The following is a 27,103-nucleotide window of genomic DNA, read 5'->3' as shown; positions in this document are numbered from 1 at the left end:
TTGAGAGGGCATTGAGTGATCAATGTGCAAAATATATAGAAGATGGGATGATACTAAAGGAAATCATAGGGAAAAATCTAAAATTCTATTAATACCAATGAAATAAGAACAACTATCAATTGATGTGTCTACCTTCCCGTGTATGCAAAATCCTTATAGACTGCAAGTTCCTTAGGGGTAGAGACTATTTTTTTACCTCTTATTGTATCTCCAGCACTTAGCATAATGCTTGACACAGAATGGGCACTTAATAAATAAATGTTATGGGGCAACTAGGTGGCACAGTGGATAGAACACTGGTCCTGGAGTCAGGAAGACAAGAGTTCAAATCTGGCCTCAGATACTTACTAGCTCCATGACCCTGGGCAAATCACTTGCCTCCCCTGCTCAAAAATGTTATTTGACTGACTGAGGGTCATAAATAAAGGTGCCCTTGATTCCTTCATATTAGCAATCATGATAACAATAATAGTTAGCATTTATATAGGTGTTTAAAAGCTTGCAATGTATTTTACATATAGAGAACAAACAGGCTTTCACAAGTTTTTTTCCACAATAGACCATACCTTTACCATTTCATAATTGGCTGAAAGGTATAGAGACAGTAAAGTCTCACTGCACTTATTGTTTGTTGATTATGAGAAGTATTTGATCCACTCTAGCAAAATACTACTTTAGAGGCTCTTTTCCAACAAGCTGGCTCCGATTCATATGTCAAGAATCATTTAAGATTCCTTGAAAGCTATAATAACAGAAATAATTGAGGTGAGACATAGAACAAGGAGATAAATGCTCATCAAAAGTGTTTACCACTATGATGGAGATTTGGTGAAGAGCCTAGATTGAAGAGAGATTTTATTTGTGGATGATGAGGCATTTCAGATGCTCTTGGACATTGTGGGTGGCTATATTAGGCCTGGAAATACTGCAGAGTTTCTTGGAGGAAATCTGTAATTACTCAGAAGAGTTAGGCCTGAAAACCAGTAAGACTCAGGGTCACATCCCTGTACTGGCACATACTGACTATGGGACTCTAGGCAAGTCACTTATTCTTTTAGTGCTCTAGTCAATTCTCTAAGACTATAATTTGGAAAGAAGGTACCCACCTGCTTTGGTAATGGAAGATTCCTCATCCAGGGTTCTCAATACCAATGAAATAACTGGATCAGAGAAGGGTCCCAAGAGCATTGGCTAGCAACATTTTGGAGGATTAGGATCTCTGGATGTCCCTCATGCCTGAATGTTCTCTCTCCTCTGCTGACTACTGACATCCCTACTTTAGGTCCCAGCTAAAAAGCCTACCTTCTCCAGGAAGATTTCCCCAACTCCTCTGAATTCCAGTCCCATCCTTCCATTAATTACTTCCTATTTATCCTGTGTGTAGCTTGCTTTGTATATATTTGTTTGCTTGTTTTCTCCTACATTAGATTGTAAGCTCCTTGAGGGCAAGAACTGCATTTTGCCTCTTTTTGTATCCCCAGAACTTAGCACAGTGCCTCTTGGCATATGGTGGGAGCTTCATAAATGTTTATTGATTGATTTATGGAAAGTGATTAATAAGACCTGTATAGGATTTGTTTAATGACATAATCTGAATGTATCCATTCCCCCCTCCTCCCCGATCTGTGATTTCTCTCATTGTAGATCAATAGTAACTCTTTAACTTCTCATCTTAGAGAAATTTCATTGATATTGATTTGTCTTGTAGTCACACAGGCATAATGTGTCAGAGATCATATTCAACCCCACATCTTCCTGACTCCAAGGCTGGCTCTTCATCCACTATGCCATATTGCGTGTTGGATAGATACTAACATAAAATGTTTATGATGCCACAAATAGATGGGGGTATATTTTTTAACCTATGTCCAGAGGGGTATAAGTTGATATAATTTTCCATTTCAGCAGGATTTTCTTGGATTTTTATATTTTTATTCTCATGTTATTCTTATAAAAAATGAAGTGTTATTACAATCCCTTTATTTTGAAAAGATTTGCTCAAGGGAGAAAATTGAATAAAGGGGAACAGGATAGGATGGAGGGAAATATAGCTAGTCTTTCACAACATGACTATTATGGAAGTGTTTTGCATAATGATACATGTGTGGTCTATGTTGAATTGTTTACCTTCTCAAGGTGGGTGGGTGGGAAGGGAAGAAGGGAGAGAATTTAGAACTCAAAGTTCTAAAAACAAATGCTCAGAAAGTTGTTTTCTACATGAAACTGGGAAATATGGGGTAATGCAATGGGGTATAGAAATCTATCTTGCCCTAGGGGTGACAGAAAGGAGGGCAGACTGGGAAAAGGGACAATCAGAATATATGCCACCTGGGAGTGGGGGGGGGAGGTAGAAATGGGGAAAAATCTGTAACTCAAAATCCTGTGGAAATCAATGTTGAAAACTAAAAATATTTTTTAAAAGAAATTATTTGCCATTTTAATTGTGACATTGTATTAAGGTAACATTTCTTTGTCATGATGGAGAGCTCAACCAGAATGGATTTCTGTTTTTCAGCATGCCTTTTTTATATTATTAAGAACCAAAAGTTTTTCTAGGTCTAGAGGGTTCTTGCTATAGACCGAAGGAAGCATGAATATATTTCATGAAAACCTAGAATTTGAGTACTTTCCAGGGAGAACTCAAGAATCCAGGTTGGTCCTGCTCATCTGGCAATAAATACAAGTTCACAGGTCAGCTCCAGAACTTATCTTGCTCACCTCTGAAAATTTCTATAATAAGAAATTTCTGAGAATTAAACCAGAACCCTTTGTGGCCATTCTAGATATCGTGGGCTAGACCGGAACTGTTCATGCTTCTGATGGTATAAGATAATGTTGCCTGTCTATCACGATTTTCATGTCAGAGTCGTCTCCATAAAAAAATCTCATTGCCCTTTCTTTTTACTCACCTAATGTCTATGTCATCTCAGAACATATGTATTCTTATTGTGCTAAAGTATATATTGAAGTACATAGTGAATATAGTTTAGTATATAATTTGAACTTTGGAGTGTTCTTCAACATACCCATTGTCTCCAATAGGTTGTGACCTTCTCAATAAGAGTGTGCTCTATTTCAGATCAGGTGACATTAATAAATCTTTGCTGAGCGACTTCCATATATGTCCCATTACTTTTTTTCATCTTCTCTTTCAGCCAAGTCAACAAGTCAAGTCAAAAAACTTTTATTTTTTTATTGTATTATGTACAATGTGCCAGCCACTGTGGTAAATGTAGATGGCAGGGAAGGGAAGGAAATGGGGAGAGAGGAAGAGTTAAGACACCCAGAGGACATGCTGGAGGACTTCCAAAGTCCAGCCTGGAGAAGAATGAGACATGGTTGGCCTGGGCACCCTCCTTAGATGAAGTTTCCAGAAGAAGCCATCCAAGCAGAGGAAGAGGCCACAGGGGTGGAGGGTACTTTCGATGTGTCAGTTTCAGGTCTGGAGTGAGCTTCAGGATAAAAAACAAGGACTTGGTAAAGGATATTCAAAGTGTAGGCTGGAGAAGAATGGGGAATAAGGAATATTGGCCTCATAGCATAGAGTCCGGAAGAAAGTATATGCTTAATAAATGAATGAATGATCAATAAAGAATTTATTAAATACTTACTATGAGCAAAGCACTAGGGATGTAAATAGAAAAGTAAAAAAGACAGTCCCTGATTTCAGAGAGCTTGTATTCTAATGTGTACATCAAGAGAAGCTCTTATCTGGGTTTCCCCAATCCGAATGTACTCACACCTAGATTTTCCTCCCCCCTCCCATTTTATTCTATTCCTCTATTCACTTATCCCTTTATTGTGCCTCTTCCAATATTTTTTTAGTTTGACTATAAATCTTTGAATCTTCTTTCATCATATTTATGAATTTCTTATTATTTTCTTTTCTCTCTACTCTGCTCCTCTCTTTGTAGTTTGGACAATTAAGTTCTCTGCACACTTCAAGGTTAGAATTTTCAAATGGAAGTTACTAAGGAAGCCTATAGCATGCTATTATAATTTGAATATTGGTGGATCCAGGAAATATATGTTTATCACCTCTCCACTCCTTTCCCACCAAATTAAGCCATCAATGACAATGTAAGTAAATATATTGCACCTACAAGAGGTAAAAATTCCTACTTCCCATTTGTGTTTATGTGCCTCTATATTGTCTTGGTCTTGCTATTGGACTGGCCAACTACAGCTCAAAACAATGATTTAGATCAGTATTAATGAGCTGCAAAATGAAACCTGAGACAGAGGGAAAAGATGGTAGAAAAGATGCAAGTTGAGGTCCTTTTAGAGGGAAACATAAGTAAGTATATCATTTTGCTCTTCTCTAACCCTTGACGATCCCTGCCCTTTTTCATAAAAATTTTAACCCTCAAATCAAAACTAGGGAAATATGACCTTTGTGTCTGGACATGGTGGCATCTGTAATTCCTGACACCAGGGAAGCTGAGGCTGGTGGATCACTTGATTTTGGGAGTTTGAGTTGCAGTAGAGATGAAAGCTAATTATACGTCTGCACTCAATCTAGCATAAGTGATCCCCTAGGTGCAGGAAGAGTCTAATGACCGAGGTCAGAAATGAAGTTCAAAGCTGCTGTGTTCATCAGCAATGGGCGGGGTCAGGCTTATGAGTAGCCACTGCATTTTCAGCATTGGGTGAGATAGGGAAATCCAGTCTTAAAAAACAAAACAAAATGAAAACAAAATAAATTCATCCTTTCTGATAGAGATTTCATGACATTTATAATTCTATGCTTGAGTATGTGTAAGATTAGTGTTTTTTTTTCCCGACATGGACAGTTCTTAAGTAATTAATAAATGCCTGTTGACTGACGAAGCAATTAAAACCACTGTATCCCTCAGTAGGGAGACTATAAGTAGATCTTATGTATCTTTGTCACCTGGTGGCCAGAATTCTGATAATAAGACTTTCTTCATGTAGCTGGCAGGTGACAGAAAGACTTCCTGTCCATAGATCTGTACTTGATTCCTTTCTAGCTTAATAGGACCTTCTCTGATGCCCTAGCTTTTGGGGCCATTCATGCTATAATAAGGCAGCAGAATAAGGCTTCAGTGAAGAAACATTTGATAAGTTTAAAATATACACATACATACATACACATATATCTGTAGATCTATATCTATATAGATTTTTATATGTATATTTACATCTATGTATGTATATCCCAAAAGTCCCAGTGCAGTTTTAAGCTTAAACCTTTGGAAGTTTTGTAATACCATACCTATACTAATAGATAGTACAGGAGGAAAATAGATTGAGATAACTTTGTTCATATATAAAATTTCTTGTGGAAAGAGGTAGAGGATATGGGTAGAAATCCTAGTCTTGCTATTTACTATGTTTGTGAACTTGGGCTACAATTAAACCTTTCTGGCCTCAGTTTCCTCATCTGCAAAATGGGGTTAGATGAGATGAACTCTATGGTCACTTTCATCTCGATCTATGATCTTATGATATGGTGCAGGACAATGAACTTTAAAGGATCATGCCGATAAACATCAATGGGACACATCTGGAGATTCTGACTTAATTTAGCTACGGATTTGTTCTGGTGCAGAAAGTGTTTTAGCTATTACTTTGTTACTGAAAATTTTTGAAACAGTAATCATATATCCTTTTCTTTATACCCTTGTTAAAATACTGACAGTGAGGTGGCGCAGTGGATAGGGCATTGCCTGGAATTAGCAAGATTCATCTTCCTGACTTAAAATCTGGCCTCAGACACTTTCTAGCTGTGTCACTCTGGGTAAGTCATTTAACCCTATTTGTCTCAGTTTTCTCATCTGTAAAATGAGCTGGCAAGGGAAATGGTAAACCTAGCCATTATCTTTGCCAAGAAAACGTCAAATGGGGTCACAAACAATCAGACACGATTAAACAATAAGTAACAACTAGTCTATTACTAGTTTTAATCAATAGCTAATCATTACAATAAAATGGTATCTAGCATGAGGACCCCATGATTGGCTCTCGTGTTAGTCAATAATAAGTCATTAGTAAGTTTTTAGTCTTTCTCCCTCCTTTCCCTCTTTCTTCCTCCCCCTCTTGTCCTCTCCCCCATCTTTTTTCTCCTTATTTTCTTCTTAGAAAATAAGAAGAAACTAAATTCACTTTAAATATCTTGTGACAAATGTCAATTCATGACACAATACTTTTTAATGGTTATCACAATAAAAAAGACTTTATTAACCAATATAAACCTTATGCACATTAATTTCTTACACCCACAATTCATTCACCAAAACATTATAATACTTGACAAGTAATCCAATATAACAATTAGGTTTGGCCCTTATTCAGAATAATTTTCTATGTTACATCAACCTTATTATTCTAGTATTTTATTCTCTGCTTCATTTTATTCAATTGTGGCACATTGCTTGGCCTGAATTAAGTCCAAGTCTTTCAAGCGTGTCTGTTGGAATTTAGAGTAAACGAAAGTAAAGTCATCTGGGCTGTATTCATTTTTAACCTTCAATTTATCTTTCTAGTTCTTAATACTAAGCCATCCCTTGCCAATATCAAATGTGACTTCTGAATGTGGAGGCCCCTTTGAACCTGCTTAGAGTTTTGTGTATGAAAGTGGCATTCGTAGGATGCTAATGTTCAAGTCTAGTAAACTCAGGATCCTTTTCTGATTTATTCATAAAAAGCATAAAAAATATGCTTTCAGACACTGCCTGAAACCAACATTGGAAGGTTCCCATTTAGCTTCAACATTTAAGTGGCTATAGTGATTGTTAGATATAAATTCTTCTACTGTCTTTCAAATATTTGAGTCTCAGAATTTTTTTAAAAGTGTTTTTTTTCTATTAGGTTGGGGTTTATTTTCACGTGTGACAATGAGTTCTAATGTACTCTTACCTGTCTGGCTCCACACAGTTTGCAAAAGTGGGGGGTAAGAGAGGGAAGGAAAGGCTTGAACTTTCATTTTTTTTAAATTAATGCACAGATTGAGTGATACATATGAAAGCAAGCACATTTCACATAATTGTCTTTTAATCTTTTCTTTTCCTTTGTGAATCTTGCTGAAAATCTTCAGGATTAGACTCGAGCTGGATGTCCCCTATAGCCAAAGAGGAAAAGGTACAACAAATCTTTCTGGTTTGTGCCACAGCCAAGCAGACGGTCTTGGGTGTAGATAGGGATTTACACTTCTACTTTGAAATAAAGAAGGCATTTTTTTTAACCGTAGCTCTTCCTGGTAATTTCCAATGGGCTCTTTTAGCTTATGTGAAGGTTGAGTCATGCTGGGCAAATGTATAGATGTGAAGTATGGGTATTTTAGGACTTTCGGTCCCCGATGCTGTATGCTAGTATTTCACATAGTAGCATTTTGGCCATGTGCCCATAGCATTAAGAAGATAATAATGCCTACATAATTTAGATCTTTAAGAGCAGAGGAACCCTCCAATTTTTCAGTATTAAATATTTCCCCCCAGATATTACATAGCATGACATATATCCCCATGTTTATAAAACCAACAATATTTCAAAAAGTTACACCAATCAAATAATTAAAACACTTAAACAAGAATAATAAACTTACTTATGAAACATGCACATGGGTACAGACTTCCTGTCTCCTGGGACCTGTGAGTAGCGGTTCTGAAATAACTACATTCTATCTACCCCATCACAAAATGTTGAGCATTGAAACCAATTCTAGTGCAAATATATAACTATTTAAAGCTCTTAGTACTTAAAGAATTCACTCATAGCTTTAGCTCATATTGTTCCAAAACAAGAATTGAAATTTTGAAATCAGTCAAATGTTCTTGGAGAAATAGGCCAAGGCTTGCTATGGAAGACTTGCTCTCACTTAATTCCTCTTGGTCTTGTTTCTCTTGGGTCAAGGGGAAGAAAGGGAAAGACTGAACTTTGCTGACATGCTAGAGATCATTATTTTACAAGGACTTCAGAAATCTAATTTAGGGTTTCTTAATCTGGGGCCTCTGAACTTTTAAAAAACATTTTTATAACTTTTAATATAATTGGTATCCTTCATTCCTTGAGTATTTTATTCTATGCATTTAATTTATGCATTTTATGCATTGTTGGGTCCTAGGCATCACCAGAGTGCTGGAGGGATCCAGGACATAAAAAAGGTTAAGAATCTTTGTTCTAATTGGATTGTGGGGGGAAAGTACTACTTTCCAGTGCTCTCCTCCACCTCATATCTATTTTTTATATACCAATACAAGTACAATTTGTCTACCTTGACAGAATATAAACTCCTTGAGGGCAAGGACTGTTTCATTTTGACTTTGTTTCCCTAGTTTTTAGCTCAGTGTCTATCATATAGTAGGAGCCTAATAAATGCTCATTGATTGATTAAATCATTCTAAACTTTATTTAGTTCCAGTGCATGGTGGTATCCTTTATTTAAATAGAAGAAAGTATCAGATTGGATCCCATGGATAAATTGCGCTCTTAAAGATTTATAGTAAAAATTTGTCACTGTTCAGTGATGGTTTTCAGGAAAAAAGTCTGTAAATAATTTCTTAACTAGGAAAATATGTACTTCTTAAGGAGTTCTCATCTTTGTCTATGAGAATTAGATTGTGTACCAATTCAGTCACTTAGCAGAGGAAAACTTCTCTGTATGGGAGACAGGTTGTTTTGTTTCCTTTTCTCAGTCCTCATTTGTGTGCATTTAAGTGGTTAATAAATGATCACAGTGTGGAAATTGCATTCATTTTCACTTGGATGAGTTCTCTGCTCATATATTAATATCAACTCTAATATCTTTTAGCCTGACTTTATAATCATTCTCCCATTCAGCTCAAATAGCATTTATTACATTTTTGCCAAGGGGTTGCATATGTGTGCACTTTTCATATGTGGATTATGCCTTCTGTGATTCTCAGTCTGTGAACAGAATCTGTTTTTAAATCCTTATGATGGTATAGCCATAATTTTTCCCATGAGAGCTTTTCCTTATTTTGAGGGTCAAAAAGTGTACCTTTAATAATGACATGGGGCTTCCCTGCCTACAGTTTGTGAAAGAGCTCTCTCCTTGCTTTTTCAACCACTCAACTCCAATCTGATTGGAGACACCTTGTTGTTTCATTAGAAGCTATGATCTAGTCTGAGACACATTCTGTATTTTATAATCAATTTTGATCTTTTGGAAAGTGATATGTCTATTTATTAAAATTTCTGTCTCATATTTTGACTTCTCAATTTTTCATTTTAAGAAAAGAGTGAATGAGAGAATGCATTTTTTCTTTTGATATTCATTTTCTTAGAGAAAATAGGAAACAAAGATAAGTAAATTAGACTATGTGACAAAATAATGGGACCATTTTTCTTTCTTTTAAAGGGTAGCTTTGAATTTTCTTCTAGAACTATTTCCAATCTAATTACTATTAGATAGTACTTGCATATTATGTGGATAATATGTGGTATAGTAGAAAGAATATTAATCTAAGACAGAGATGTCAAGCATGTAGCCCACCCAAATCAGATTTAAATGTAATTAAGAGACATTCATATGTACAAAATAAATAAAAAATACAATAAAACATACATAATACTGACTGTGGTTTTCTAAGCCAATATGCACTAATAGGGATCTTTATGCTTGGTTTAGTGGCCTCCCTGTTCTTATTTGAGCTTGACATCATTAGTCTAGGATAAAGGAGACTGGATTTGGATCATAGTTCTGGCACTTAGCTATGTGACCAATGGCAATTACTTAATCACCCTGAGCCACAGCTTCCTCATTTAGAAAAAAAAAAGATGCTTGTTTTCATGCTATCCACTTCAGAGAGTTGTTGTAGATGCAAAGTACTTTGGAAATTTTAAAAATGAGTTGTAAAAGAAGCCAGTTTACAGGGAAACCATGTAGTACACAAAAAAGAACACTCTGGAGTTGGAAGGCTCAGGTTTGAATTCTGCCTCTGGTGATTGCTATCTGTGTGAACTTGGCAAATCATTTAATCCCTTGGGCTTCTGATTCCTCCTCTGTACAGTCACTAGATGGCTTCTGAAGGTGTTCTAGCTCTGATCCATATCACTCACTTAACTTCACTTCTAAGCTGAATTTGAACAAATTTTATTCCCATTCTGTTATGATAATTTTTAAACCCATTCACTTGAAACTTCAGAAGAGTCAAATAACCAATAGAATCATGTTAAGTTAATGTCATGTAATGATGCTTTAACTTTGTAAAAAAAAGCCATAGGTTGTTTTAAACAGATTAAGCGATGTTCTTGCATGTGAGATGAGATCCTTATATTGGAAGAAGTCATATGTACAAAAAAGCCTCAACCTTTTCCTCACAGCAAATTCTGTTATGGAACCATTGTAGCCTTTGCGGCCAACACATACACTGAAGCATGATTGTATATAGACACTTTTTTGTTGTTGGGACTCAAGAAATACATGGGTCTAAGACAGGCACACATGGCCTCTTTTTACCACAATCCTGCCTTTCATGAAACTTTTACTAACAGCTGAGGGTTTTAGGAATATTCATCTGTAGACACATAAGGGGAGGTTATAAAGCTAGAGGTGGTAGAAGCTGATTTGGAATTCCTGCTGGAACACCCGTTGAAGCTGGTGTCTCTTGAAGCTGCCTTCTTCTTTCGTGCAGATTTAGAGTTGGGGTCATCATTTGGGTCAAACACCACGGTCATGGACTCCATCCTGGATACAGTATACAGGCTGCTTTGTTGGGTGGGGTGAAACCTGGTGACCTTAAGTTCTAGCTCATCATAAGTGGACATTTCAATGAAAGGACACCAACGGAAAGCCCTCTTAAAACCAGCTCGGAATCTGAAAAGAAGAAAACAAAGTGGGTAAGAGACTTGTAATAATGGTGTAACTTCATAAAGCTTCTGATGTTAAAACCTTTTAGAAAATCTGTCATGGCCTATGCTGGCATCAGCCAATGAGACTCCTTCTTATTTTTAATTTACTTTTTTAAAGCACCAGAATAAATACATACAGATTCATTTAAGAAAGAAGTAGATATTTTAGAAGAATTCTAACAATGGTTCGTGAATTTTTAGTATTATGAAAAATCCAAGTTTTTGTGAGTCTCTGTTGAACTTATATATGAATAAAATGAGCTGGAGAAGGACATGACAAACCACTTCAGTATCTTTGCCAAGAAAACTTCAAATAGGATCACAAAGAGTCAGATGTGACTGAAACAAGTAAACAACAAAAAATTAATAAAATGCAAATTTTCTTTCTCAAAACCTTCAATGATTCCCTATTACCCAAGGGTCCATGAACTTATTTTTGAAAATATTTTCATAATGTTTTTTTAAAACATAATTGGTTTGCTTTGTATAATTGTAATCTTTATGTATTTTATTTTATGCAATTAAAAATGGTATACTGAGAAGGGATATAAGGCTTTGCCAAGCTGCCAAAGTGGTCCATGATAGAACATGACATTTAAAAAAGTTATCAACCCCTGGACTTAAGGATAAAATAGTAATTATTAGCATTAATGTAGCATTTTAAAACTTGCAAAGTACTTCAAAAATATTAACTCATCTGATCCTTACAATCCCTGAGAGTTGGGTGCTACTATTATCCTCATTTTGCAAATGAGAAACTGAGATTGAAGTTTAAATGGTTTGTCTAGGTAACATACCTAGTTAGTGTTTTAGACTGGATTTGAATTCATATCTTCCTTACTCCAAGCCCCAATATATAAGGCAGCTTGTGGCACAGTGGATAGAGCACCGGGCCCAAAGTCAGGTAGATCTGAGTTAAAATTCAGCCTCAAACATTTAGTTGCTATGTGACCTTGGGCATATCACTTCACTTCTGTTTACCTTGGTTTCCTCTGCTGTATTAAGAGAATTAAGTTAGCAACAAATGTAAAGTGCTTTAAAAACTTTAAAATACCATGTAAATTCTAGCAACTATTACTATTATTACCATTTAAAATTATTATTCCTTTTTATTATGATATAATAATATTACATATTTTATATATTATTTATTTTATTAATATTCTTTTCCTATTTAACCATTCTTAAATAATGGATTCTAAGATGTCAAGCTCATTGGCCTATAGTTTTCAGAATCTGTTCTTTTAGCCATTAAAAAAATGTCATTTTCCCTTCTCCAATCCTGAGGTACATTTCTTGTTCACCATTATTTTTTTAATACTCATTGGGGCTGGATCATTGGTTTAGCAATTACATCTACATTTGCTGTTCCCTTGGATATAATGTTTCTGGTCCTGGTGACTCAGATTTATCTAGCTCTCCTCCTACTATCTTCTTGAATTGGCCACCGAACTTCCTATCAAGATGTTTTTGTTGTGTTCTTTCCAGTCCAACTATTCTTCTTGGCAGACGAAACTTGTACAATAACAACTGAACAACTCTGCTTTTCTTCTGCCATGAGTGATCATCACTGTCCCCACATATTTGTAGCCCTTTCGTTTGTCCTCCGACCTTTCCCCTCCTCCTCTTTAGTACCCTTTCAATGTCCTTGCCAATCTTAGTTCATGTTGAGCTTTAGCACTCCTGACACTATTTTTACAGGCTTATGCCAAGTTTTTGTACTCATCTTCCTCTACCCTTCCCTGCTTTCATCTCTCATATAGCTCAAAAGAATTCCTAATTTAGTTGGTGATTTCCATGTGCATTCATTGGATCATTAGAATAGAGTGTATACTCACTGAATACAGGAAAAGTTTCCTTTTTTGTTTTTCATTTTTTAAAATATCTCCAGCCCATAGCACAGTGACTAGTATAGCAGGCATTTAATAAATGCTTGTTGATTGATTCAGAATTTCATTCTTGAGATTCTCCTTGGCTGGGTTCGCCTATAGAATTTCAGTCCATGGGATCCTACCTGTCTTTTCTCAGAAATCTTTGAAGTTTGCTTTCTCAAAATTCTAGTTCTTCACATCTGACTATTCCAGGTTTTCTTCTCTGTCACATTTCGAAATAGAATGGTCGATTTTCTCCAAGGTTCCTATCTTACCCTAGAAACAATGTCCTCTTTTTCAGTGGGAATCAGATCTTGAAAAAGACATCCCTTTATTGATTCCTCCATCTTTTGAAGAAAGGAACCATCATTAAGACAAGAAATTATTAGCAACTCTGCTTTTGGCAGGAAGTGAGGTCCAGCAGATGTATGGATAACTGAAGTTTTGCATCACTATTCCCTGGACTTCACACCGGGCTTGTGATCTCTTTGCTGAGACTCTCATCTAATTCCTCCCTTTTTTGCTGTTCTGGTGGTCAGTAATATGCTCCAATGATAATTTCCATCTTGTTTCAACTCTGTTGGTCTCCCCTCTCAATGCTGTCTGCACTCAGTGAATATTTGTTGAAAGAATAAATTCTAACTGTAAATTAAGTATTAAAAAAGAAAATCAGTCCTTTCACTGAATTTCACTTAGTTTCAGTTCCTGGATTTTATCACATAATTATGTTTTCTTAATATGCAGTATTATTCTGCTTCTCTCATTTGTCTATCCCATAGCTTTTGAATAGGACACTCAATATGTATTCTAGGCACAGACCTCATCTAACCAAATTTCGGTAATACCCATGAGGTCAAATTTGACTCTTTGCATAAGGATCATTACTTCAGCTTTTTGTTTTGCTTTGTTTTGTTTTCTAAGCCATAATTTGGGCAGCTATGTGCAGTCACCTGAGGCTGTGGATTTTATTGCCAGCTCCTTTCTTTGATGTTGTAACATTTGGTTGTTGATTTTAATTCTTAGATCATAGCTGCTCTCAATGGTGTCTTCCTTGGTGGATATACGTAGGCAATTTTCTGTCCTCAACTCTTTTCCAGGTTATAGCCCTTTTGATTAGATTTGCAACACTCCAGGCAAATATAGATTTCAGGCAAATGTAACAAGAGTGGTTCGTAGAATTACATACTTAAAATCCCATAATCTCTAGACTCTAGAGTGTATAAGGCTATAATTCTACTAAGGGAATCAACCAGTCCTAGAATACTGTCGGTAAGTGTAGAAGTTGGATGGAATAAATCAATATTGGGATAAATGTTTGCTGCTTTTGCTGAAGTAGGTATTACCATTTTATTGTAAACTTCTTTGTATTTTATTCACAAGGTCACCAGCCCAGGATGACCAGTTAGTTGGGTTAGAGAAGGAAGGAAATAAGCATTTACTATGTGCCAGGTATTGGGCTACACGTCTACAAACTTTATCTCGTTTGTTCCTTATGACAGTCCTACTGGATAGGTGCTATTATTGTCCTCATTTCATAGTTTGAGGAAACTGAGGCAAATTGAATTTAACTTGACTTGCCCAGGGTCTTCCTGACTCCAGGTCCAGCACTCTATTCACTGCATCACCTAGGTACCTAGGTGAGAGTGGGACTCTCTCAGCATATATGTCTCTAGGGCAGGCACATATATGCTACCACTGCCAATGTCCCTGTAAGGCATTGGAGTATAGTGGAAAGAGTACTGGACCAAGATTAAGAAGAACTAGGTTTGAATCCTATTTCTGCCACTTACTCCCTAAGTGACTTTGGCCAAGTCACTTAACCTATATAGGCCCTTTTCTCTTCTTTAAAAAATGAGGGTTGAACTACATGATTTCTGAGCTCCCTTCCATTTCCAAGTCAAGGGTCATATGATCCTGTGAATCTTTCCTGCTTATCTGAGGGCAGAGAATATGTCTTGTTTAATTTTTGTCTTCCCATAGTGCATAGTGCACTCATGGCAAATGGTGTACACTCAATATTTGTTGAAGAAATAAATTCCAAATGCAAATTGAGTGACAAAAGACGTTCAGCTATTGAGATTAATTTCTCAAAATGATTAGATCCGACCTGTGCTGTTCCCTCCTATCTATTCATCTGTGATGAGTACTTCTAACCCTTTCTGTTTTACTGGCTAATGGAAGGTAAATAGCTGTCAGTTGTGAACACATTTATATTTTTCTTACAATCACAGATTTCAAAGAAAATTAATAAAAGCTGTGTCTGAGTATCTAGGGTTTAATCTATACTATAGGAAGGTACAAATGCAGTTCTTTTCTCTGAAAAAAAATTTATAATAGAAAGGAGTACTACAATAAATTTAATTTCTTTAAATTTTATTAAAAAATAAACTTGAATGTCTGGATTAGATTCAATTTTATCACTTCACAGAAACAATAAAGATAAAATACATAGAAAGATACAGCAGCAATTAACATTATAGTGCTTTAAAATTACAAAGTGCTTTACATTCATTATTTCATTTGATTCTTACAACTACTGTATTAGGTAGGTACTATTATAAAAGCAAATGCTTGGTTATTTTCAAGGCCTTTGGAAGGCCTTCCAATTAGATTGTTGTCATTCAGTCATTTCATGACCCTATTTGGGGTTTTCTTGGCAAAGATACTAGAGTGGTTTGCCATTTCCTTCTGTAGCTATTTTACAGATGAGGAAACTGAGGCCAACAGGGTTAAGTGACTTGCCGAGGGTCACACAGCTAGTAAGTATCTGAAGCTGGATTTGAACTCAGGTCTTTTTGACTCCAGGCCTGGTGCTCTCTTTATTGTGCCACCTAACTTCCCCTTCTCCTTTAGAAAAAACACTGTGCTGTTTTTAATGTTTGAATTCCTAGTGTTTAGTACTCTTTCTTTCAAATAATAGGCACATATTAAATATGAATTTGAACACATATTGTCTATTATATATTCAAGTAAGAACACAGGATATAGGAAATGAATGACTATTGCAAATAGAGTTAACGTATTTAGGGGTCATAACGTGTGGTAGGCTGAAAGCAACAGCAATATGATTTTTATAAAATCATATTATTGGGATGTAGGAATTAAAAGGAAAATGTTCCCTGTACATAGAATCAGCAAGATCCTTATTAGAGTACTATTTCCAAAGTTAGGCTTCCACAACTTGAAGGAAAAACTCTGAAAGGGTTTGGAGAAAAGTAATGAGAATAATTAACAAGGTGAAAAGAAAAACCTACTGACCACTGAGGTCAATCTCTGAACTTTGACAGGAGCTGGTGAGTAAGAACTCTGCCTCTCACATTTTCCTTTTGAGTGGGGCATACCTTCACGTGACTATTATAATAGCCTCCCAAATGGTCTCCTTGCTTCACCAGTCTCTCTGCAACACAATCCATCCTCCACATAGCACCAAAGAGATTTTCCCGAAGAAAAGAGTTGCCCATATCCATTCCCTACTCAACAAACTCCAAATAGCTCCCTATTCGATCTAATGTAAACTATTATTTCTACTTTATTTCATCCCTTCAAAATCCCTATTTTGTGTAAGTTTCATAAAATGTATAATTATTAGTACAGTAGTATACACATAAAATTTATAAGTAAATACAAATATATTAGAGGTATACATACTCAATTTTTTTTTCTTAAAGGGGTGTGATCAAAAAAGTTTGGAGACCGCTAGTCTACAGTTGTGTCTTCAATGGCTTAGATAAAGGGGGATATCTTTAGTGGCCTCTTGCTTCAAAGACTCATATTCCAAGATTCAATAAGCATGTCTCATTCAAAGCATGTTTCTTTGCAATTATTTTTTAAAGATACTTTTTTCTTCTTTGAAGTCTTACTGCTTTTGAATTAGTGTTGCTTAGTTTCTGAGAAGGAATTAAAATTTCATATAAAGCCATCCAATAGACTTTAGTTTCTATAAGGAAAAATCTTTTAAAAAGTCAGCTAACATTTTCTTCTCGGTTTATTTTAAAATATGCAAACAGTGTATCATAAACAACATGGTTTATTTGGCTAGAAGAAAAGAAGAAATGGCTAGAAGTGAGATTCGAAATGAACAACTTGGCAGAAGTATATATAGTAGGGGCCGTTCAGTGAGTCAAGCCTGCCAAAGAAGAGAAAATTGCAGGTAATGGTGCCAACGGAAACAACTTCTTTCTAATTTATTTTGAGATGCATTCTAAATTTGACTGTGAATTCTAACACTCTTAAGTTAAACAAAAAAACATATTTCCCAAACATAACTGGAGTTAGGAAGACTCCTGGGGTGGGGGGTGGGGGGAGGAACAAGTGAGTAACGCTAAAGAAAAAAGAGAATTCACTATTATTCCTCTAATTGGTAATGTATGTAATTTTATGTTTAAAAATGTTAATTCACCTCTTAAAAAAATTGAACGCATAGTTCTTTGTCTGACAAACTTTCTGCTGAAGACCAAATTATGGGCCAAATTTTGAAGATCAGATGAATCAGAACCTTTAAAGAAAGTCAGTCACCTTGTATCTATTTTATGTATATCTGTATATATTTGCTGTCTCTCCCCCCTAGATTATAAATACCATGATGGCAGGGACTATTTTCATTCTTATTTTTGTATTCCCAATGACTAGCACAAGATAGGTAGGTGCTTAATAAATGCTTATTTGGCTGATTAAAATGCAATTCTTAAAACAATGTATTTCCTTCTATTGCCAAAATGGCAAGAAATTTTAAAAGCATCTACAAGTAATCCTTTACTCCTCTTTCTCTCCTATTGGAAATTTACATCATGAATGAAGAAGAACTCAATGTATTTGTATACAAAATTCATAATAAAGTTATATTCATACATTTGTTCATTTCATCCTTACCTCTTATTGAGACAGCAATAGATAATTGGATTGTACATGGTGGAACTCATGGCCAGCCAAAAGATAGCCAGGTAGATTTGCTGGATGTATTTCCATCGATTCAAGTGCTGGTATATGCCAGTAATGATGAAATATATGTGATAGGGAAGCCAGCAGATGGCAAATGTCCCCACAACAATAATCATCATTTTTACGACCTACAGAGGAGAGAGAAGATTGTGTGTATATATGTACATATAAGTGTGTGTATACACATACATTACATCCATCATCTATATCTATATCTATATCTGTGTCTATGTCTATGTCTATATCTATACCTATATCTATCTCTATATTGATCTATGTCTATGTCTATATCTATATCATCTATATCTATATCTATATCTATATCTATATCTATATCTATATCTGTCTCCCTTATTTGAATCCACAACTCTCCATCAGGAAATTTCTAAGAAATGTTCATAAAAACCATCAGACAGGTATATAACAGTTTCATAGACTTGTTCCTTTTAAGTTGTCATAGTACTCTTATACATAATATACAATCAGTAAAGAGTTGTTGAATTGAAATGAATATCAGATTTTAATAACTACTATCAGGCACATCAATGACATACAGAACATTTTTTCCTAAAAGTGAGTTGAAGCTTCTCCGGACTTCAACACCATGCCTCAACTTCAGTCTTACCCTAGAAGATCCTTCTCTGGCTCCCTTCCCCCACTGATGAGTTCCACCCAGGGCCTCCATATTGGGGGAGGGTCCTAGGCTAGCCAACATTTATTCCTCTCCCAGCTGTACATCTGATTTTTTGAACTGTCTCTTACTGTAGAGTTGGGGAAACTGAGGTCCAGGGAGATTAAGCAATTTACACAAGGTCACACAGGTAGTAAGTGACTTTGTATATTTTGACGGGGAGGTAACTTGCCCAAGGTCACACAGATAGTGTCCTAGGCAGGATTTGAACCCAGGTCATGTGACACTAGAACCAGTGCTCTTTCTACTGTGCCTTCTTAATATCAGAGTTAACGTGCCTCTTGTTTATTAAATAAGAGGAATAGGGTTAATTTAGTCTTTCTTTGAAAATCTAGAAATATTAGAATATTAAAGTATTTACTATATGTGGAGCAAAATGAATTTGAAAATTACTTGAAATTAGTCTAGAATCCAAGTCAGTAGAGGTCTCAACTTAGAAATGATTTGAGGATGGGAGGGATTGGTGGTAGGACTTGGAACTATGCAAATAAATTATCCAACTAGTGAACTTGTCCCTTGATCTTAAGATTCAGATGGATCTGATAGAGGTTAGAGTCATAGAGGTATGATTCTAGAGACAGACAACTAGTGCAAAAAGAAAATCAGATTGAAGGCAGAGCATCCCTAAGGGTTTGATCTCTCCACTAAGCAGGTGACTGACATTGAACTGATGGAGATTTGACCATTGGAGCTGAAAATTCGGGTCAATAGCATATGGAATGTCAACTGTAGCCATAAGGAGTAAAGGCTTGTGAATTTGAGTTTCACTGTAGACCCTCTGTTTCAGAGGTGGGAGGTTGCACTGAAATTTTCTGTACATATTAAACCTATTTCATGCTTTCAAATGTTTGTGTCTATCTTTGTTATCATATTAATAGCTCACATTCCCTTATGATTTCCATGTATGTTATAGTTCATATTTATAACTGCTCTGGCTGCTCTTTCGAGTCAATTATCATCTAGGTGTTGTGCACTCTGAGTGTCTCCCAGGCAAAGTTCTACCCTGGTCCCTTCTATAAGAAGGAGGTGACTGGAGAAGCCTTAAGATGTTTTGTAAAATACAAATGCTTCTGTTTGTCATTTAAATTCCTTCACTATCTTCCTTCCCAGGCTTACTACATGCTATTCTTCTACATACAATAGATATTTTATTATAACTGGCTTTATTAAAATATGTCTTTGTACAAATTGTTCCCAGTGTCTAGAATACATTCCTTCCTCACAATTCTCTCCAGCTTCTTTGAAGGTTCAATTCAAATCTTACTTTTACCGTGAGGTACTGATAGTCCAAGTTAGGCCCCAAATAACTTTCTATTTAATTTTTACATACTTTTGTTTGCTTATTTTTTATTTATTTACATACATTTTTACAAATATTAACACGTATTTATTTACATGTTTTTTATTTACTTATTTTTAATCATGGCTCCCTCCCACCACTCCCCACCACAAAGTAAAGGGATAGTTTCATTATTATATCTATATCCTCAGCACCAAGTATAGTACATAGTAGTTCCCATTAATAAATACTTGTTGAATGCTGAAGGGATGTTGTTCATACATAAGAAAATTTAGGCACATACCAAAATCATTGAAAAGACAGGATTGGGGTGAGAGGGATGTAAATAAAAATTATATTAAAAGGCTATTGAGCTCAGACTCAATGCAATGATCAGTCTCATCCATGTTACTCTTCCCCCTTCCCCAATGGAATGCATCCTTCTTGAGGGTGGTGACTGTTCCTGTACCTCAACTTCTTTATCTGTAAAATAGGAATGAGGATGCTTGTAACAACAATTCTATTTGCCGTTACTGTGTCTGTGTAAGACCAGCAACACCAGCACACAGGAGGGCTGCTAGCACAGGTTCTTTGATCTGCTTTTCTAAGGAAGGCAACTTTAAGGGGTTAATAATCTTACTTTAATTAAACATACATATACCATTCACTTGATTCAGGGGAAAAAGTTAGCACCTTGAACTTCAGAGCAAAGACAAACAGAAATTACAAACAGAGAAATATAAACAGAGCAAAATAACACAAATCAACAGACAGGCTTCTAGCTATCTGACCAAGACATTACATACATAATTACCAGAGAGAGAAGCACCAACATCTGGGTTTTTCAAAGCCAGGGGGCTCCTTAATGGCTACCCAGAGTCTCCACACCAGCACTTTTCCAATGAGTGAACCCCAAACAAAATGCTAACCTCAGAGTATATATACATTTCTTCAGGGTCAGAGCACTTCATACATCTTGAGGGCTTCACACCTCTGGTGACCTAAACTAGCAAAAAGGTGTGGGTCTTTTTACAAACAAAGGCAAGACTCAATCAAAGGCTTTTGATTGCCTTAGTGCTGAGAAGCACTTCAAAACAAAAGACAACAAAAAGTCCCACTTTTCTTGCCCTTACAGTATTAGTGCCTCTTGCCTCACAGTGTTGTTATGAAGATCACATATGACAATACTCGTCAAGGTAGGTAGGTAGGTAGATCATAAACTACTAATAAATGAACACTATTGTTTGATATTTAGCATGGATGTGATGTGCCTGAAGCCCTAATACATCAGCATTTTCTAGGCAAGTGAACTGACGAAACTTAAGTTAGCCCCAAGTAAGGGTGGCCAATTCTTCCCCAGGCATCTTTAATCCACTACCATCCCAAAATCCCCATCCCTCCCCTCCTTCCTGTTACAGATCAACTTTCAAACAACACTGTTATGGTGATGGAGTAGAATCTCCAAACCAGTTCCATCCATAGCCAACTCTGGAAGGTCTTATCCCACATTCTATCTTCACCCAAATGCTGATCCTTTGTCATATAGGAACCAAGCCCTGCCAACAACACTCCAGACACCTGGGAGGACACTCAGGGATCCATTTGCTATCATTTTGTATAGCAATACTCTCTCATTTTGTTCTTCCAATCTTGAGTACAGAGCTCATTTATTGCTTTGGCAGTTAAGTGGGGGAAGCTGCAGACGGGACATGTCAAAAGAAATACCAGGTCTATAAAAGGGATGGCCTTCTTTCAGAACTTTATAATACACTCCAACACACACACAACCAGGAATAATTTATGGGTCATATCATGACTAAAATAAGCTGGAGGCCATTTTTGCTGGAGAAGTAGAGAAAACCTTTGATCTGATTCCTAGACAGGTCAGGCTACAATGCTGGCAGCAGTTCCCACCTATCACTTTGAATTAATGTGGGTGAATGCTTGAAGTCTGGGTCAAATAAAATAGGCCAGAGAGATTAAGTAAGATGCAATAGCTAAATCAAAAAAGACAAGGGGTGCATTTTTCCTTTAGAGATCCTAGACCTTCAATGAGAGGGCTCTTGGGAATTATTTCCAGTTTTCTGATCACTGGGGTGGGGGCAGTTATCAGTTTCAAAATAGGTATGATGGGGGGTGGTATTTGTCTTGGTTGGTTCCTTCTCCCCCTAAACAGCTAAGAGCCTATGGGAATAGTACTGAGACCAATATGACCTCCTAGGAGCCTGATAATCTTCAATAATGTAGGACTAGAAAAACTGGGTTTCTTCCAATGGATAGCACCTCTGAGGTACTGCAAAACACACAACAGATGTTGGAGCCAGAGTTGAAATCCTAGTTCTTCTGCTTACTCCCTGGCAAGTTAGTCTCTGCCCTCAGTTGCCTCATCTGCACTATGGGTCTCTGAGGTTCTCATTAGCTCTAGCTTTATGATCCTATGATCTCTAGGACCTACCAGATATCTGGGTATATAAAGTGTTGGAGGCTTATTTCTTGCCCAAAGGGCACTATAAAAACATGATGCCTGAATTTGGGCCACCCTCTCATTCCCTTTCCTCAAGAACTTTTGTCCTTGGGTGAGCTTTGCCTTTTTTTCTTCCTTTGGCCAGGAACCATACCTCCACAGTACACCTGCAGCTTCCGTATCATGTTGCCACATATATACCATACCCTTTCTCTCCCCACTTTTTATGTTATCTTCCACTGTTACAATATAAGCTCTTTGAGGGCAGGGACTATTTTGCTTACTTTTATTTGTGCCCCCAGCTCTTAGTAGAGTGCTAAATAGTAGTTAGTATATGCTTAATAGTTAATATTTACTTTATCATTCATTCATTAGTCATTCATTCATGGTATATAATGAGTTTTGACCAGAGAAGCTTTGCATAGAGAAGGAATGGCCAAAGATGTAGGAGGAGAATGAGAAAAGGACACCATTGCGGAAGCCCAGGAGAGTTTCATAAAGGAGATGTTGGTGAGTGGTGTCTAATGCAGGTGAGGAGTCAGGGAGGAAGAAAATCATTTTGAAATCAAGAAGTTGACCCTTGAAAGAATAGTTCAAGCAGTGGTGAGGATAAAGTATACATTTTAAGGAACTGAAGAGTGAATGTTAACTGGTGAGTGTAGAAAGGAGAGAGAGAGAGAGAGAGAGAGAGAGAGAGAGAGAGAGAGAGACAGAGAGAGAGAGAGAGAGAGACAGAGACAGAGAGACAGAGACAGACAGAGATAGAAAGACAAATAGAAACACAGAGGAGAGAGACAGTGATAGACAGAGACAGAGAGACTGGAGAGGCATAGAGAGAGAGACAGAGAGAGACATACAGAGAGACAGAGCAATGGAGTGACCGAGGGAGACAGAGGGAGATAGAGAGATAGGAGAGATGGAGCGAGGAGACAGAGATTGACAGAAAGACAGAGACAGAAAGTGATATCAAGAGACAAAGAGATAGAAAGAGAAAGGGGGCAAGTGGAGGAACAAAGTTCTAGAGGATAGAATAAAAGCTGCAGTCACAAGGGGTTACCTTTGTTAAGAATGAAATACAACTCTTCCTGAAAGAAGAGAATACATTAAAATATAGAGAAAATTCGAAAAGAGAGGAGGGAAGTAGGGGGAGGTCATGTCTGATGGTGGCTTGTACCTTTTCATGAAAAGCAAGAAAGTGAGTTATCTTCAAAGAGTAATGTCTATACAGGTAGAATGAAGACCTTGAAGTGACTGGGAAAGTTCTGAAATATCCTCTACGGGGAATGATTCTTAATATAAACACATGTCTATTTCTTCTTTTCATCAGGACTCCTCTGATAGTCACTTGCATGGAAAATCACAGAATTTCACTTAAACTAGGGTTGATTGCCAGATTTCTATTTGAATTCTACATTCTAAGAAGTGCCCCAAGGTATGCAGGTACCACTTGCAGCTGTTGTTTCCAATGAGAAATGGGAAGTCCTGACTAATTTTTGGCCTTCAGAAATTATAAAATGTTCAGCTTATCAGTGAATTAGTGCATACCTTTCTACATCAGGTGTTCTTAACCTTTTTTGTGTCATAGGCCTTTTCAGCAGTCTGGCGAAGAATTTTTTTAAAAAAATTCTTAATTGAAGGAAATGGTAATTTTAGTTAGTGGTTAGTGAAAATAAACATATCCTTCCCTATCTTCACAGAGCTTCTGAAATCTATCAGCAGAACCTCAGTGGCATCCTAGGTTAAAATCCCTGCTCTAGAGAGAAAAAACAAGACAAAACTTTCCAAGAGAGTAGATGAATAAGAAGGCAGAAAACTGTTAGAAGGTTTGGCAGACGAGCTGACCTAGGAAGAGAAGCTGACCACTAGTGTTCATGATATGAACAAGAAAAAGTTTGTTTAATAGAGAGAAGAGAATCTCTGGGCAGATTAGACGTTAAAATTTATATTCAAGTCTCTAAGTGGGGATGCAGCAAAAGTAAGATGGAAGAGTCAGCAGACTCTCCTGGCAGGATTTCCAGAGCACAGCTTGGGTCATTGTGGTATTAGGTATAACTAGAATGGTTATTGGCAACAACCAGCCCTTTGAGAAAAGAGCAAAAAGGAAGAGCCCTGGACAGAGAATGATGGACATGGAGCAATGACATATGAAGTGCATGCCTAGAGCTATGTGGAAAGATTGGCACCAGGAAAGACAGCATATCAAAGAGAGAAGCTTATAGGGACATTGGCAACAAATACTCCATGAAAATGAAGGGAGGAAAGATGTTTACTCCCTTACTGATGTGAACCATTGTCCCCTACATCCATGTAGGAAGGTGAAGTTATGACTCCTTCCCAGCTATGAGAAACATGGAAAAAAAGAATCGTGATGGGGAGAGACCATTAGCACTACTGTGATCAGCATTAGTCTGGCTCCATATTTGGTGTTCTTGCCATGATACTATGCTATTACCTTGATATTTACAGAGGAAGAGAGAGAGAGGATTTCTACGCCAGTAGATTTTATTTCATGGGCATACCTTGGTGACTTTTGTGCAGTCTGGAACATTTACGGAATGAAAATGAGACTCCAATGAGCCTTGTGAACATGGCCAGGGCTTTCCTGCTTCCCTAATGTGTTCAGTCATCATATCTTTTTCCTTGGGCAATGACCAGCAGGGAAGCAGCTAGGGCAGAGTGTATGTCTCCAAATGTATCTTTTCCTAGGTATCTGCAGCGTTGTGACAATGCTTAGTTCCAGCCAATATGACAAAGGATCAGTGCTTTGGTTTGGCCTGTATTATCTTATATGATCTTTGTAACAATCCTGTGTAGTAAGAAACACAAATATTGGGGCAGCTAGGTGGTGCAGTGAGTAGAGCACCAGCCCTGGAGTCAGGAGAACCTGAGTTCCAATTTGTCCTCAGACACTTGACACACTTACTAGCCATGTGACCTTGGGCAAGTCACTTAACCCCAATTGCCCTGCCTTCCCCCCTCAAAAAAATTTAAAAAAGAAATACAAATGTTATCATTCCCATTTTACAAATGAGGAAGCAGAGGTGCAGAAATAGTCCCTGCCTTCAAGGAGGCTGCATTCCATTGGAGAGAAGGGAATGCATAACATAGACAGTATTTGTCATTGCATTTAAGCTGAATTCTGTTGCATTTTAGTGTCATTTTTGTTTCCATTGTTGTAGTCATTATATATTTTTGAGGGGTTCTGCTTTCTCTGCTTCTGAACAATTCATACAAGTTTCCCCATGTTTCTCTGAATTCCCCATATTTGTCATTTTTCCAAGGCCACTTGGAAGACCCATCTTCATTGCATTCCAAAGCTTTCCAGGGCACAAGGCTGACAAGCTCAAATATATGTTAGCCTACTCAGAATATAAATTGTGAAACATCTATATCTATTTCAAAATGTTATATTTAATTTATATTTCTTGTTTTTGGAAATATGCTGTTGTATTGGATTACCGCATCACTTTTCACCTTGTTACGAATAGGAAACCTTTTAATTATTAGTCTAATTTCAGTATTGCTATTGTTCAAGAGTAGCATGTAATTTTTTATTCTTTCAGAATGTGACACCTGATGGGAACTAGTACACTTCAAGTCATTGTGTTTCTAAGTCCTGAAGTACTAATTTTTTTTCATCCAGAGATCTTCAACCATAATCTAGGATTTCCCGAAAGGAGTATTTTTGATTCCAACTGAAACTGTGCTTGGCATATCCTGGAACCTTTTGGCAACCACAAGAAGGAGGAGAGTTGTGAGTAGCGGAATTAATAGATAGTCAATCAACGAACAGTTAATAAATGCTTATTATGTACCCGGCACTGTGCACCCGGCACTGAGCTGAGCACTGGATATTCAAAGAAAGGCAACCAAATGGTCCCTGCTCTCAAGGAGCTCTTGTTCTAATGAAAGAAAACAATATGCAAATGTTAAAAAACATTTAAAAAACACACAATGTATATATTATGGTACTTGAAAAAGAACTATATTATGTACTAAAGAAAGGAAAAGTTATAAATCATTTTAACCCTTAACCAAAACTCAGAATGTAAATTGTGAAACATCTACATCTATTTCAAAATGTTATATATAATTTTTTTTTGAAATATGAGGTTGTATTGGATTACCACATCACTTTTTATTTTGTTATGAATAGGAAACATTCTAATTATTATCTAATTTCAGTATTACTATTGTTCAAGAGTAGAATATAATTTTTTATTCTCTGAGAATGTGACACCTGATTGGAACTACTACACTTCAAGTCATTGTGTTTCTAAGTTCTCAAGTACTAATTTTTTTTTCACCAAGAGATCTTCAAGATATTTATTTGGTCATTCATTTACACAACACGCATTTACTAGCTCTTTCCTGTGCTAGTGGTTAATGATGCAAAAATAAATAGTACATGGTTCCTGCCTTCAGGAAGCTTACAGTTTAGTAAGGAGGATAGGGCATATGCAGAGAACAATATAACACAAATTATTCTGTAATAAATGCACAATGGGAATGGAGTTTGACATTAGATTAAGAGAGAGATGGAGTTTGTTCCAATACTAACATATCTTTCTAAATGGCTTCTTTTCCTTGTTTAGAAATTGCTTCCTATAAAATAATCTAATTTGAAGATCCAGTCTTTCATAAGATTATCTGATAAATAAAAGGATCAAATTTAGATTAATTGATATAAATTCTCAGAGTCTGAGAACTTGGGGATTGAATATTATCTTGATATGTATTTTTTATCTTTCTTGGTGCCTTTTACATTACTGATTCCTTTATTATCTTATTTTTTTTCTTTTATTTTATTTTCTTCCTTTTCCTTGGACTATTTGCATAATAATGGCCATGACTCCATTTTGATAAGACTGAAATGATGAAAGTTTATTTAAAAAGCAGTATATGAATAAAGGAGGAATCAGATGGCATCACTTGAAATGATTCATTAGTGCCAAGCCAAGCCTAGGAGGAGGCAAGGTAGCTATCTTCATAAGGCACAAATTGCAACAAGGCATGACAAAGGATAT

The 27,103-nt window shown here is 36.5% G+C and overlaps 1 protein-coding gene across 1 annotated transcript in view; it reads right to left on the bottom strand.

Annotated features, from left to right (window-relative positions):
• Window positions 1-10,485: 10,485 nt before the first annotated feature.
• TACR3 (tachykinin receptor 3) overlaps window positions 10,486-27,103 on the bottom strand; it is a 96,953-nt gene continuing 80,335 nt past the window's right edge. Inside the window, exons 4-5 of the mRNA XM_036764738.1 lie at window positions 17,574-17,770; window positions 10,486-10,798 (exon numbers count right to left, since the gene is read on the bottom strand). Of these exons, the coding sequence (XP_036620633.1) occupies window positions 10,486-10,798; window positions 17,574-17,770 (510 nt within the window). The remainder of the gene's footprint in view (window positions 10,799-17,573; window positions 17,771-27,103) is intronic.

The sequence above is a fragment of the Trichosurus vulpecula genome, chromosome 6 (assembly GCF_011100635.1).
Source record: "Trichosurus vulpecula isolate mTriVul1 chromosome 6, mTriVul1.pri, whole genome shotgun sequence".
NCBI classification, from domain to species: domain Eukaryota; kingdom Metazoa; phylum Chordata; class Mammalia; order Diprotodontia; family Phalangeridae; genus Trichosurus; species Trichosurus vulpecula.
The sequence above is the reverse complement of the archived record's forward strand: the minus strand, read 5'-3'. Positions and strand labels throughout refer to the sequence as shown.